The sequence below is a fragment of the Lutra lutra genome, chromosome 2 (assembly GCF_902655055.1).
Source record: "Lutra lutra chromosome 2, mLutLut1.2, whole genome shotgun sequence".
NCBI lineage: Eukaryota > Metazoa > Chordata > Mammalia > Carnivora > Mustelidae > Lutra > Lutra lutra.
The window spans coordinates 7,364,557-7,379,798 of record NC_062279.1 but is presented as its reverse complement, the minus strand read 5'-3'; the positions used below and the strand labels follow the sequence as shown (position 1 = coordinate 7,379,798).

Genomic DNA, 15,242 nt, shown 5'->3' with positions numbered 1-15,242 from the left:
AATAGTGGGGCAACTCCCGTGAGGCTCTCTGCCTATCATTCTGTTTCTGGTTGGTGTTTACCTATGTGGGCACTTCATATAATAAATTATTCCTATGATCGTGGGAAATATGCTAATGAATCCAATGACACATAACTTGCATTGAGAAATATAATCAACTTGTATCAACGGGTGCATTCACGCCTGCACTTAAACCTCAGGGCATTGTGACTACACCTGTTCTTTTTCAGTTACCTTGAAATACAGTTGTTAATGCAAGTGTTAGCTTAGGCCATTCAAGGCATGTATTTATGGAGACAATTTTATATGTAGATGACATGGATTAAATCGTTGATAAGGAATGCAAAGCGACATGAATACATCTGTGTCTTACCAGCTCTTCATCTATCTACCAATGCATGCATCTGTCTTTCTTTTCAGCATCTAAGTCATGCTTGAGCTAAAAATCCATTCAACTGATGCTGTGAAACTAAGTCTCTTATTCAGTTGTATCTGGGCACATAAACAGCCTTTTTCTTCATTTTATAAATACTAAAAATATTTCTGAAATAAGAAAAAAAACCTTTATTTTCAAACTTAAAATCACATTTAACTATGTTTCTATAGCAAAAATAAAATCAATCTTCTTGAAAGAAGATTTCAGAGTTTAAAGTTTACAGAAATCACTGAAAAGGAGATGTACACACTTTTATTGTTAATACTAAACTGAATTGAGAATTACCACACTTATAATATTAAATGTAACCCTGACTGCGTAGCTTCCATGTTTATGGTACAAATGGTGCTCATTTAGTTGTAACATAGATTTATCGACAAAGTTTGAACTTTGCAGAATCCCCTGTAAATAAACCAGTTACTGTTTTCTAAAGTCTAAAAAAAAGGAGAAGAAAACGAAGAAGAAGAAGTGAGGTGAGATTTTTGAGACAAATACATGAGTGAAACAGACATTACGATGCAGAAAGGTTCTTTCTTCCTTTGTTGCCAGGCATCTCTGCCACGCGGAGGGTTTCCAGCAGGTTCTTCCTGCTGGAATAACCCATGTTAATCAGCATCTCCCAGCTTCCCAGTGTACTTCCCGCAGTGTCATGATCACGTGCTGTGCACGAGGACACTTAACACTTCAAATTGGATTTTGTGATTTAGTCGCAAAATTCTTCCTGTCCAGTAGATGACATGTTTTCTCTCTCAACTTTTTCTCTGTTGCAGTTTATTATGCTGACGTACCTTTTCATGCTGGCCTGGCTGGGGGTCACGGCTTTCACCTCTCTGCCCGTCTACATGTATTTCAATCTGTGGACCATTTGCCGAAACACCACCTTAGTGGAGGGAGCCAATCTCTGCTTGGACCTTCGTCAGTTTGGTAGGTGGACTTCTAACTAAAGCAAGGCCTCGTGCTATTTGACCTCAGTGACTGCCTCTGAAATATTGCCAGTGTCGTTGGAACCATCATGACTTGATAAGAAATGGATACTTGAGAAATGTATCAGAGTTTTCACTTTTAAGACATCCTTTTTAAAATTTAAATACGTAGGAATTTAAGAATGATTGGAGGTTAGTCTCACAGCATAAATCTGTGCACGTGTGTGTTTGAACAGACTATCAAGTTAGATTTCCTGGTATCGGCAATATGAAATTGTGATGTCTGTGTCCCGACTCCTTTGTGCTTGTCCAGACTTGTTATGATGCTTGTATCTACTCTTATTCTCCCATGACAAGCTATACAATTTGTGAAGTCTAGTGTGAAGATCACCTAAGAAGTATGTACTTCACTGACTTCCAAAATAAGGCAGAAGAACTTAGCATTTTTATAGCATTTTATAATAATGGAATCCAAGAACATTAAACCAATCAATAGCCCTCTTTGGTTACTTTTGTTTAGGGCTCACTGTGTGCTTGTGATACACCGACACGATTCTACTTGCCTTGTCCATGTTGACTTGTTTGATGCTTACAACGGTTCTCTATGGTGGACACTAGTATTATCCTTTCTATAAATGACACAGGGGGGTTGAATGAGTTGCAGGCAGAGACATGAGTGATGGCCAAGAAGGCTATAGTCTTACTCACAGATGCAGGATTCTGTATGGTGGACACTATTATTATCCTCTTTGGTGAGGATGAAGTTCTTGGTGAGAAGATCACAGAGGGAATATGGGCAGCTCTTCCCCCTGGAGAGGTTTCAGTCCTGGAATCATGTCCCACATATGCACAGGAAGGGAAGGCGTCAGCAACAGCTTTTGGAGGTCATGAGGGAACAGCTGTTTAGAAAACATGGCTCTGACTTCAGTCCCTCCCCCTCTCCGAGTCTTCCTCCTGTTCCGCTGATCTGAAAAGTGAAAGTTGAAAGAGAAGTGACTGGTCTCTCAGACATGGTAGTCAGCTAAAATACGGGCCACCTAGTGAAGTTCCAATTTCAGATAAACAAGCACTTTTTTAGTACAGTCTGTCCCCATATTGTATGGGACACACTTAATAATAGGTGTAAACGATGACTGGGATTAAAACCTCCCTTTGAACCTTAGCACCGTTTACAACATAGTTATCAAGATTTATTCTAATTTAATTTTTCTCGGTGATGTGGACAAGAGGGCACTTTTCAGATGTCATGCAACCTTTTACATCACATACTAATTTTTTCTGTTTGCCCTTAATATGAATCTACTGCCTGCATGACATTTATTTGCCTTCCAGATTATACGCCCCCAATAAGAATCCTGGATGTACAGGCACAGTCAATTTATCGAGGGGCATGGGCGTAGAAAAGGACACCCCCCCCAGGTCTGGATTATGATCAGTACAGACATTTACTAACATCATCAAAACAGTGATTGGGTAGAGAAGAACATGCTATAAAGCAATTTCCCTTATTTTGCAAAGTTGCCTCATTACACCTAGACGGTGTCTTTGCTCTTAGGCAATCAAGGTCTTTGAACTGCATCATGGGAACTCTGGTCATGTAATGGCTGGGATGTCTGCTTCTTCCCTACTTGCATGTCCCTGTTCATTCCCCTGCTTGTGATAAATCCGTCCACATCCTACCAATCTGATGGCGAGCACAGCCATTATGCAGCTCACACAGTCAGGGAACTTGAAGATGCTTTGTCATTAGGGTTTGCCATATTTCAAAATGAGTCATGAAATAATCTGACTAGCAATTTTAATTTTTTAATGCTTTCAAAATTATTTCTGTTGTCCTTCAATGATAGGCACAGCAATTTAATAACATTGAATGTATGAAGGGTTTGTCTTAGTAAATTTGTGTCAGAAAATGTTAAAACTGATCCCCCACATACACACCAATATTATCATCTAGATCCAGAATTTAAAACTGTGTTTTGTTAAAACCCAGTGATTCAGTGAAACTCCCTCGGGCCAACCGTAGGGAGAGACTGGTCCAGAGCAGGTGGGCTCTGGGTGAGGCTCCTTTAGCCTTCTAACCAGCCCTCCCTCTTGTCTGCACATTGTAGCGTATCCACAAGTTGTAACAGGAGCAGCTTGCTTTCATCTGATTTCCATACAGTCCTTCTCGGTAAAATTTCGTTTCAACAAGTACTTATTTACCTTCTGTTATGTGTCGGCACTGCTTAATTTTGAAAGACAAAAATCTCCACGTCAAAAAAGTAAAATAAATGAAAATTTGACAAACACTTAGATCATGGACCTGGCCCATCGATCTTTTTCTAGAGAAGACACCCCTGACATAGGAACATTGCATTGTTTGCACAAGATGGAACAGAGGACAGAGTCGAAGCTATCAGTCAACAGCATTTTTTACTGTAGTCTACTCTGTTCAAAAGGACATTCTATGTTAATATAGAAACTAGATATGTATGCTATAAATAGGAAAACTTTGGTCTGCTTAGCCATGTGTCATTGCTAATCAGTGAACCATATTTACTGCTGTTAAATAATTCAAGAATTTAGGGCGCCTGGGTGGCTCAGTGGGTTAAGCCGCTGCCTTCGGTCAGGTCATGATCTCAGGGTCCTGGGATCGAGCCCCGCATCGGGCTCTCTGCTCAGCAGAGAACCTGCTTCCTCCTCTCTCTCTGCCTGCCTCTCTGCCTGCTTGTGATCTCTCTCTGTCAAAAAAAAAAAAGAATTTATTTGGTCAAATCTTGGCTACATTTTTCTTGTCTAGTCCATTCCCCTGCCTAGGCATTCCTAGGTTAGGCTACCTGTCAAAGGGGAATTAGGTTACCAATGGAATTAAGGTTACTAATCAACTGATCTAAAAATGGGGCAATTATCCTGGATGATCCAGGTGGGCTGCATGTAATTATAGGACCCTTAAGAGTGGAAGAGGCAGAAGAGAAGAAGCCAGAGGGAGGTGACCTCAGAAGAAATGCACATTTACTCAGAGAGATGCCTCACTTTGAGGACAGACAAAAGGGGCAAGGAGCCTAGGACTGTGGGTAGACTAGAGGAGCTAGAAAAGGATACTTCAGCCATTCTGTCATCTTTAAGATTAGTAATGTAAATGGCAAATTATTTGGAAATTCAGCATTTATATTTCCAAGTAGGGAGTTAATTTCCTAACACCCCGTAAGGGTTCGTAGTGTCATCACACTTTCTCCTCCTGCTTACCTCCCCCTCTGGCTTGCAATTTCCTCCCTAAGGGTTTATGCCCCGAGCAGTGGTGCTTCGACCACCCAGAAACCTCCAAGAGGCTTTTTATTGCCTTAACAAGGAAAGTAATAGGAACTGTGCACAGGATGCAAGTTTTTCCTAGCTCAGACACAACCAATCCTTAGAAAGCCAGAAATATAGTACTTCATTTTAACCAGATTAAAGGACATTAAAAAGCAATAACAACAAGCTATAGAGAAAGCTCATGGCTGCACCTCTGACGCATGAAATTCGTACTGTTCGCCCTCCTTGCTGTGCATTCCTGCTGCTTCCCTTGTACGATCCTAACTTGTTGCTTGTTTTTAAGAAAGCGGAAATGTCATTGTTTATATTTCAGTGAAGGACTCTTCTACACCGACTGCAGTAAATATGCGTAAATATACTCACTATTTAGAAAAACGAGTAAATCTGAAAGTTTGCTTCTTGGGGGTTTCGCCAGTTTGGCCCTTCATTGACAGAGACCCGTGAATCCAAATAATCAGGTTTTGGGTTTGCATGGCAACATAGCTTATGGGCACCTTCTCATGTTCATAGTGTCCCGTGATGCAGACGTGGATTGACAGACGATAATTAACTTGCAGTATGTCTGTTTGTGGTGTATGGTATCTGTATCACTGTTGTCTTATATACAGATGCACTTTATGTCAGGAGTCCTGGAGGCCGAGTGGAAGGGCTGGGTTACAATATTTTAAAGGTGGTGGAGGAAGGCGTAACTGAAGAGCCGTTATTGGATGGATATGAGGGTCGCAGGAATGTTCATAGTGGAGGGAAGATCCAGGCAAAGTTACCGAAGCAGCTCCATGCCTGGCATCTTCAGCAAACCCCAGAGAGGCCAGTGTGGCCGAAGCAGAATGAGAAAACAGGAGGGATGGATAGGGATGGAGTCTGAGAGTCATGGAACGCCGTGCTGAGTGTGTGGTGGGACGTCATCCATTTAGAGACTTTTATTCTGAAGCGAGTAGAGGATATTTGCAGGTTTGGGCCGAAGAGAAGCAGTATCTCCCTTACCTTGTGGAAGAATCACTCTGGCTGCCATATAGAGAATGGACTGTACCAAGAGGAGAAGGAGGGAAGCCAGTTAGCACTCTTGTCTTAGCCCCGAGGCGACAGAGGGAGGCTCAGGTGGGTTAGTGGTAAGAGAAGTGGGGAGAAGTGGTCTGGTGCTGACCATACTTTGAAGATTGGGGCTGCAGAAAGTCTAGATAGATGGGCATGTGGGTTTGAGAGAAAAAGAGGATTGAAGGAGGAATGCAGTTGTCGCCAGGACCATGGGGAACACTGATTTGCTGTCACATGAGCCGGGAAGCCTACAAGAGCTTGCTTAGGAGGAGGCCGGCAAGGGAGACCAGAGTGCACTTTTGAAGATGTTGTAGAGACTTATTAGGAATCTAAACAGAGTTGTCAAAGATAAGAAATAGGGTATATGAGTCTTGATTTCGGGAGGGAGGCACACAGCTGGCTGAACGGATTGAGGGGCTGTTGATAATTTGTAGTGAGCTCTGAGACTCAGTGAGATCCGCAGGGTACAAAGATGACAGGTGTGCACACTGGGAGCTCCCATGAACAAGGTCCTGGAGAGAGGGGACCTGTGAGAATCAAAACCTAAAAACAAGAATCTATAGGGGGGCTTGGGTGGCTCAGTGGGTTAAGCCTCTGCCTTCGGCTCAAGTCATGATCTCAGGGTCCTGGGATTGAGCCCTGCATCGGGCTCTCTGCTCAGCAGCGAGCCTGCTTCCCCCCACCCCGCCTGCCTCTGCCTACTTGTGATCTCTGTCTGTCAAATAAATAAATAAAATCTTTAAAAAACAACAAAAACAAAACCAAGAATCTGTAGATTAGGGGATGTATTGAAGACGAGCGTGAAGGAGAGGGAGGCGGCCGCTGCCTCCAGCCCTGACAGTCGCTCAGGAGAAGAATGGAAAATTTATCTTTGATTTTATTTATGTGGTGGTCATGGCTGATTTCCATGGAGGGTTGAGGCAGAACCTGACTGGAAAGGTGGAAAAAGTTTAAATAGAAAGGAAAAGAGGAGAATGGCAGACAGTGTACGTAGTTAATGCTTTGAAGGAGTTTGGCTGCAGAGGTCAACAAAGACACAGGTGAGGAGGTGTGTGCGCAGCCTGACCCACGAATGACATCTGTCGTGGAACAGCCTGCAGAAGCATGGCCTTAACCGGGAAGCACTCTCAATGATGATTGTTTATGAGACGCATCTTAGGGGCTTCTTATCCTCTCCCACTCCATGTCATCTTGGCAGAAAAGAAAGGTCCCAGAGAAGCATGTCTGCATTCGATGGACCGCGAGTAGGTTACATTTTAAAACAGAAATAATCGCACAAACTATGGTTGGGGCAGAATGGCAGCATCTCCATCGACAGTGAGAGCTGGCTGTGTACCCCAAAGCCAGAAGATGTGAAGAGATACACGTATTAACGTTAAATAAAGAGACGGCAGTGCCAAAAGCTTAGGGTTCATCCCGAACTTGTGGGGTTTTTTTTCCCTTTATGTATGTATGTTTAATGCTTCAGTAGTTCTCAAAACAAAATTCAAGGCCCCTTCAAGGCTAACCCAGATCACTTTTCTGTAAAACGAGATCCGTGGCAATGTAGCACCAATGTGCTTGTTAAAGATGCAGTTCTCCTGGTAAGCACTCTGGTTTCTGATTTCACAGTTCTGTGGTGAGGTCCAGAAATACACATTTTTGAACATTCCCCAGGTGATTCTGATGCCGTTGGTCTGTGAGCCAACTGGAGGAAGGGAGAATGTGAGTGAAATGACAGGGTTTTTTAACATTTTTTTCCTACTGATAACAGTTTTCAATATTAGCAGAGAAAAATCACTCCTTTGGGTGATATGCTTTTATAGACTAACAGAAGCTTTGTACCAGCAGAATGAATTTGGATCCACACTTCAGCTTAGTCTGGGACATAGTTATTGGAGTAATTGTGATGGCTGCACCATTGCATTAACGGACCAATCTGGATAGAATCTGGAGGCTCTGGGGGCTGGGTCCAGTTGAATTCAGATTGAAGATGTTGTAAATTGTTTGAGGGCTAAATAGTTCTGACCTTCCATTCATAATCCTGGTTATACTTATTATCTAGCTATAAAAGCTGAAAATGTTTTCATTATACTGTAGCATAAATGGAACCTCCTTAGTTTTTATCAGCATAAGATTCTTTTTCTCCCTCTGGGCTCTTGAAAACATTTATAAACTAAGTTATAATTTTCTACATGTAGGGATTGTGACAATTGGAGAGGAAAAGAAAATTTGCACCATCTCTGAGAATTTCCTGAGGATGTGTGAGTCCACTGAGGTAAATGTTTTTAAAGCTGTTTCTGTTGTCCGAATTTTAGCTTCATTTTCATAGTTGAAAAAGACATAATTAGAACCCTATTGAATTTTCCCCTTTTCACCTAAGGAGCAATTTTACTTACAGTGATGTTATGCAGGGGGACTGGAGAATAAATATGAATTTCAATAAAAATTATAACAAATATATATTTTCTAGAAACTATCATGTTCACAAAAGTTGAACATCTTACTGTTACATTTTTAAAATGTAGCCTTATTTAGTTAAAATATTACTGAAGACCATCGTTACTAATGACGATCTCATCTTTGTAGTAAAAGTATAGTAAAATGATGCAGTTGCAAAGACTTAAATAATTTGCAGGAGAAAAGATACTGTAATGTTTTCAGATTGAGCTAAGGGTGTATCCTAAGTGTACTTTTCTTAAAGATGTACAAAGTTCTTATTCGCGAGGCAGCAGCAGTCCGGATCTCTCTTCTGCTTGTAACTCAACACGTGTTTTGATTCTCTGCGGTTTCCTTTGCAGCTGAACATGACCTTCCACTTGTTCATTGTGGCGCTTGCTGGGGCTGGGGCTGCAGTCATTGCTATGGTAAGACCTTGTGCTCTGGGGCTTCGTTTTTCGATTTGAAGGACAAAGCGATTTACTTGTTGAGATGAGCTTTTATCCCCAATCCTGAAGTCCATAGGAATCCTATTTATTTTAATATCAGTAAAAAAGGCGGGGTAGGGGAAACAGGGAACAGTGGGCAAATAAGTAAGTGAAAAACAAAGCTTAACCTGAAAAAGTGTTGTTGTTACACTAGAGGTAGTATTTGGGAAGCAGTTTAAGGATTAAAATACTCAGTCCTATCGGTAACATTAACAAAAATAAGTAAATTCATCCGTGTCACAGATACTAGGTCCCTATTAACATAACAGATCGTCTCTGGACCATATAGGTCTGTATCATTGTAATATTCTAGGTAATCTAATCAGTCCCTTAACTTCCTTTTCTCCTCCTGATTTAAGGACATAAAAAAGCCATATGGAGTCACTTACGGAAAAAAGATTGATTTATTCTTCTTAACACAGATATCAATAGTTTCCTGTTATTTCTTTGATATCTATATTTGTTCAGAAATGCTAAGAACACGTTTTTCAAGTCAGGCTTTTACTGAGTTTTGAGGACCTACAATGTTCCAGTTTCTGTCTCTTCCTTGGTACAGTTTGCTCCTGGACGCCCAGAGACCAACAGCGGACAAACACTCAGAGCATCAGTGATAGTTTTCGCAGCCATCGTCTGCTGGTCCTTATTTTTGCATCGTAGTGTACAAAGTAATAATACAAAAGTAAAGTGGTAGAGAGCTCTAGAATGTTCCTAGTAACCTCACAAATATAGCCAATTCAGTATGCAAAGATGATGAATTAATTTGGGTTTATTTAATTCCTTCCCTTATGGTGTCAATACACTGAGTTTTCAGATATTTTGTTAATTTAGTGTCGTGCTCATTGCTCAGCATTTCAGATAGAGCATATAAGCCTCTCCACGTGGGAATTTTATTTCCGAATGAGGAGCTTAATAAGATCATGGTGGTTAATTAATTGGAGGGGTCACAATAAGACAATAAGCAAGGGCTTTATAGTCTCAGCCTAAAATCAGGTGCTAAGATATGCCCTGGAGAAGCAGGTCATGTTCTGGGGAGTGATGGTCCAAGCTCCCGTGGTCCCAAGCAGCACCCATCCTGGCCGTGAGACAAGAGGAAACATCTGTTCATACACACATTCCCGTGCAATGGGTAATTGTTAGGGACTTGTGTTTGTTCGGGCAACACACTCTCGTGTATAAGAGGTCTACCAAAGCACTTTTTGTAAAGAGAGAGGTGTGTGATAAAGCATGTGTTCACATTTGCTATGTGTGTGTGTGTAAAACTGTAAAAATGCGTACCATCAGGCATACATTAGTAAAAAGTATTTGTGTAAATGAATAATATACTTAATTGTCCCCAGAAATGCTTACTCTGAAATGATTCTATTATCAAAAAGATCTTAAGATAATAGAAATTCAGATGGTACGTATTTCTTAGGGAATCTGTGCTTTGCATAAACTCAGATACTAAGTTATAAATAAATTTTATTTCAAACTATAAGAGTTTAGAATATTATTAAGTACTAGCATCCTTTTGACTATCTAAATAAATGCATAGCATAAATTCCTTAGATAACATCTAATTCCTTAAATTCCTTAAATAACATCTGACTACTGATTGACTTCGGTATTTCCCACTCATTAGCTCTGACAGTGGTTACGATTTTAGGAGATAGGGTGAATATAACAATAGTTATTGCTTCTGCTCCTGGTACTAATATTAGTTCCAATAGTACTGTTGTTTGCTCGTATTTCCTTAAGCCTTGCTCTGTTGAAAGCACCACCAAATGGTTAAGCACATAAATACATTCAACAGTCATAATATAGCCACATCATTAACCTCATCCCCAACTCCTTCAGCACTCGAAGTACCCTACCATCATTACTTCCCTATTAGAGATGAGAAAATTGAGATGAGTCCTTCTCTAGCAAAATATTTAAAACATCATCTAAAATTTAAGGCAAAGATGGTAAGAATTTGTACTAAGACTAATGTAATCTACTCCATTTGATTTTTCGAAGGCATTAGAAAGTTCTGTAGATGCTGACAGAAGGGGTCTGCTTGGCTTTTTGCCAGGTTCCGGGGACCTCTGTCCACCTGCCGAGGGACAGTCAGAGCCTGGCAGCTGGTATCCCCTAAGGCCAGGGGAAATGTCTGAACACGACTGGAAAGTGCCTATTTCTGAACTAGAAGGACGCTGAAGCTTTTTTCAGTATTTCACTCAGACATATTTAATAATAATTTAGGGGTTATATATTTTCAGGCTTTAAAAGGAAGGTTTTTATACATCTCAAAATATATTCATTTGTGTGAAACGTATTTTGAGTATCCACTACTTGCCAAACACTCTCCACAGCACTTGATGTCTTCCGAGCAATGCAGCACGGTCCCACATGAACTTGGTCGTGTCTATAGCCTCTGTTCAGTCCTCATGGATGTGGTGATGAAGGCTGCACCATGGAAGTGACAGAGGACAAGAGTACAGCTCACAGCTCTTGCTTGCCTGTGGCTTACGATTTCCACTACACAAAATGCAGAATTTCAGAGGAAACAGAACATTCTGAAAATTCTTACTGGTATTCTTATTGGTCTGCATCTTTTCCCATATTGCCGTGTCAAAATTGTCATTTTTTTTTTCTTACTGCCTGTTGACTACCTTAACATATCACAGCAGTCTCCATTTAGAATTGACTTTGTGTTCATGATGTCTATCTGTCCTTTTCTAAAACCATCCCACCTCCTGTCTTTCAATGTACTCTTGGCTAGTCAAATTGTTAGTGTTCTATTTTACTAAATTATGGACAAAAATATTGTCCACCCTTTAGAACTCAAATCAAGTAAATAATTAACAATGTAATTTCCCTTTCATATTCACCCATCAAAAGCCGTCATTTGGAAAACTGCTTTATCTCTCTCTATGGACCAGGAATGAGGTAAAGGGAGAAAAACAAACAAGTGATCTCATAGCTGAGTGCTTTCAAGTCCAAACAGGAACTTCATTACTTGAGTAACTATGCTACTCGAGATAGATCAGAAGCTCCCTTTGTAAGCATGCACTCTTCTGGCTGTTGCGAATGCATGCAAACCTACAGAATCCATATGGCACAGTACTTGCTCTCCTGTAGTTTGCAATCTAAAGGAAACCGTAAAATTCAGCTCATGGAAAATTAACTTGACAGTTAAATCTGCAGATTTACTTTGGGGTTTCCATGATCCCTCTTTCTGTTGCATGGCAGGCAATAACATAACCTCCCATTAATTCTAAGTTGTCTAGACTCAAGCAGTGTAAGAGACCATTTTCTGTTACGGACGGGAAAGCACAGATACACGATCATGAGATGTATAGGATGTTGATGTGGGTAAGTGAGGGCAAAATGAACAGGGAACATCACATAAAGATTAAGAATCAATCTTGGCTACTCCAGACTTGAAAAAGAAGGAGAGAAAGAGGTTCTGAAAGAAAGGGAGCTGAGAAGCTGCTGTCACGTAGTCGGAGACATGAGAAGGAATAACCGATTTTTATTGTTCCTGTTACCGCAGAAGTTCTGATTCCGTCTTATGAGTGCACACATCCTATAAGCACATAATGTGAAAGTTTCTTTCCTGATAGCAAGGTGTAATGAAGACGCTGAACAGCCTTCTAGTGTAAATTATTTCTGTCTTTGATCAGGTTCACTACCTTATGGTTCTGTCTGCCAACTGGGCTTACGTGAAAGATGCTTGCCGGATGCAGAAATACGAGGACATCAAGTCGAAGGAGGAACAAGAGCTCCACGACATCCACTCCACTCGCTCCAAAGAGCGGCTCAATGCGTACACATAAATAAGTCCTTCCTGCCCCTCCCGCCATTCAGATGCATTGGTGTTTAATGAAGGGCCATCCAACCACCCAACCTTGGGAGCACTAAAACGGAAGTGCTTCTCATCAACGATGCGTAGGGTGACTTAGGAATCACCCGAACACCATTCCTTGCTGTTTAGCACTTCATTTCCTAATTGGTTAAATTGGTGTGATCAGATCTCTTCTACAAGCTCCTATCCAGCCTTTTCCTTTTTTTAAATTTCTCAAACTCATTACTAATGCTGTCAGATTGGAGATACTAACATTGTCAAATGCAGACATTTATTTGATTTTTTTAACCGCTTCCCATGTGTTAATACAGAACACCTTTTGCATTATTTCTTATGTTTTGGAAAGAAAAATAGCTTTTTATACTTTTTAGTTTTGATTTCGGTAACTAGTTTAACTACAGGTAACCTTCAAAGGGACCATTGTACATTATGAACAATAGACAGAGATGGTATTGTTAACGACTCTTCTCGAAATCTGGAAATCCCGTCTGGAGATGAGCGGCCACATTAGTACGGGCCCTGGTTCATGTTTTCATCGATCTAAGGTGCAATTTCTAAATTTGTAAGAGTAGGTTAAAAAAAAAAAAAGAAGTGCTTCTTATATTTGTTAACGTTGTATTTTTTTTTCTTGATGTACTTAAAAGGTATTTCTCTCTGATTACTCATGTTTATGTTGTGAGCACGTAGAAACAGTGATGCTTATGCACGGCTAGTAGCCTTCTTAAGATTGCGACACCAGACTTACCTTTTAAAGCTTAGTATAGAGACAATGTTAATGGAAATACTGTGAACTCTTGAAGAATGATCTCGTTGTGATTTAAGCAGCGGCTGGATTGGAACTTTTAATATGCTAATGTGGAACATTAATTACCTTTACGAAGGTGGTATATTAAGAAATAAGCACAGTAAACCCTCAGAAGTTGTTTTACCTACTTTAAAAGATTTTAACGGATTGCACCTCTGTAAACTATCCCTCCAATGTGTATGATATATTTGAAAAGGCTTCCATTAATATAATAGCTTTGCTTGCAGCCTTCCAATCTATGTTGGTTTACCTGTAGTGTTTTTTAAAGTGTGGTCAGAGGCCACTCTAGAATGTATCCTTTCCAAGTGTAGTGAGATATCTGTGTTTTTATTTGAAATAAGTCATTTTAACCAAATGTTCATTCATAATCATTTATAAGAAGTACCTATATCAAAGGAATAAAAAAAAAAAACAATCAGTATTACTGGACCAAAATTGGTGTTTGTTTTAACCTTGACTCTTCTTTTGATTCTTTCTAATGCTACAAGAATGCTGTAAAGTGTCTTTTAAAATGATGTAGCCTGACAAGACATTTTTGTCAGTGTATAAAAATTAGGTAGTATTGTGCACTGATTTGACCATTGTGAAATCTTTTCTCAGTGTAAGTGCATTTCTAATAAAATTTATGAGTGAAACAATCTTTGTACAACGACTAGTCATGCATCATCCGTAATTTTACAAGTTCTTGTAGTAGGTAGCGGAGTATTACTAGGGTTATCTGTGGCATGATTATGCATTCTGTAGTATAATTTAATTAATTTGGGGTTTTGCTTCCTTTTTTTTTACATGTAGATGATCTTACTGGTTCAACCTTTTTCTGATATATGCACAGTATTACAGATATTGAGCAAAAGTATTAATGGGCTTCTTTAAATTCTATATTATAGTGTTTCAGTTCTGTGTCTTAACAGTTTGTGATGATTTTTAAAACTGTCTTTTAAACTTATGTAATGATGTTGATGCTTTCGGCTTTTTTTTTTTCCTGGTATTAGAGTTTGTATTTTCACAAAGAGTGCTTTGTAGCAGGCATTACAATTAATCTGTTTTGTACATAAATGTGCCAACAGCTTGATGGTGGCGTTTTTGAAATGTAGAACAAAGTGCTTGCAAAATGTAATAAATATACTTGTGTACTTTGTGTACTTATTATTAGTTTCTGCGGTGTTTTTTTGTGGTTTTTTTTTTTTTTTTTTGGTTTTGTTTTGTTTATTCCTCTTTCCTATGTGTGTGCACTCTTTCCAGACGCACTGACGCTGTCTTTTTAGGATGCTTCTTAGCTCAGTTGAGCTGCCCTCATACTGAACTGAGAATTCTGTGTATGACACGCAGCATAGGGAGGCCAGGGAGCTGGGGAGAGGGCAAAGGTGTGAAGGTTTGGAGGTCATTTAATTTAGCAAAATGATAACAATTCCCGACCTAATGCTATTCCCTTGCCTAATTTCTGTTGTTTTGTGTTTTCTTTAGAGCTTCCTAAACTAGTAGAGAAACAAAAAGACTAATTCAATTCAGAAAGAAAAATGCTTTCTTGGTTCGCTTCGAAATTTCAAGGTGAGAACACTTATGTGAAAAATACATATATTTTCCATACTCTTTGTTTGTTTGAGTTGTAATTTCTTCTGGCCAAACTAGAAGTGATGGCGGTTTAAAAATAATAAAACAGTGATCAATAAAAATCTTAATTTTCACTAGGCCTAAGTAATTGTATTAGTCTTCAATTATTTATGTATTATTTTAAGTAATTATTATAAGTGCCTGAAAATGTCAGGCACTTAGGTTACAAATATCTACAGTAATTATAAGCAGATCTGGACAAAATATCTTATGTTTTAAGAAGTCACTTTTAAGAGAATCCCATTCTTAAATAAGAATTTAATTATTATTAATAGCTTAATAATTATTAGTAAATGATAATTTTATTCTTTTTAGTGTTTATGAATTCTTCACATAGCAACAAGAAAATAAAGAATTATATGTTGAGGATTATCAATGTGAACAAAAATTTCACAAGAGAATATTT

The 15,242-nt window shown here is 39.5% G+C and overlaps 1 protein-coding gene across 2 annotated transcripts in view; it reads left to right on the top strand.

The window, feature by feature from the left end:
• GPM6A (glycoprotein M6A) overlaps positions 1–14,372 on the top strand; it is a 342,376-nt gene extending 328,004 nt beyond the window's left edge. For both annotated transcript variants that reach the window (XM_047714058.1, XM_047714051.1), the window contains exons 4-7: positions 1,207–1,360; positions 7,866–7,942; positions 8,466–8,531; positions 12,239–14,372. In XM_047714058.1, the coding sequence (XP_047570014.1) occupies positions 1,207–1,360; positions 7,866–7,942; positions 8,466–8,531; positions 12,239–12,391 (450 nt within the window). In that variant the 3' untranslated portion in view covers positions 12,392–14,372. The remainder of the gene's footprint in view (positions 1–1,206; positions 1,361–7,865; positions 7,943–8,465; positions 8,532–12,238) is intronic.
• The last annotated feature ends 870 nt before the right edge of the window (positions 14,373–15,242 follow it).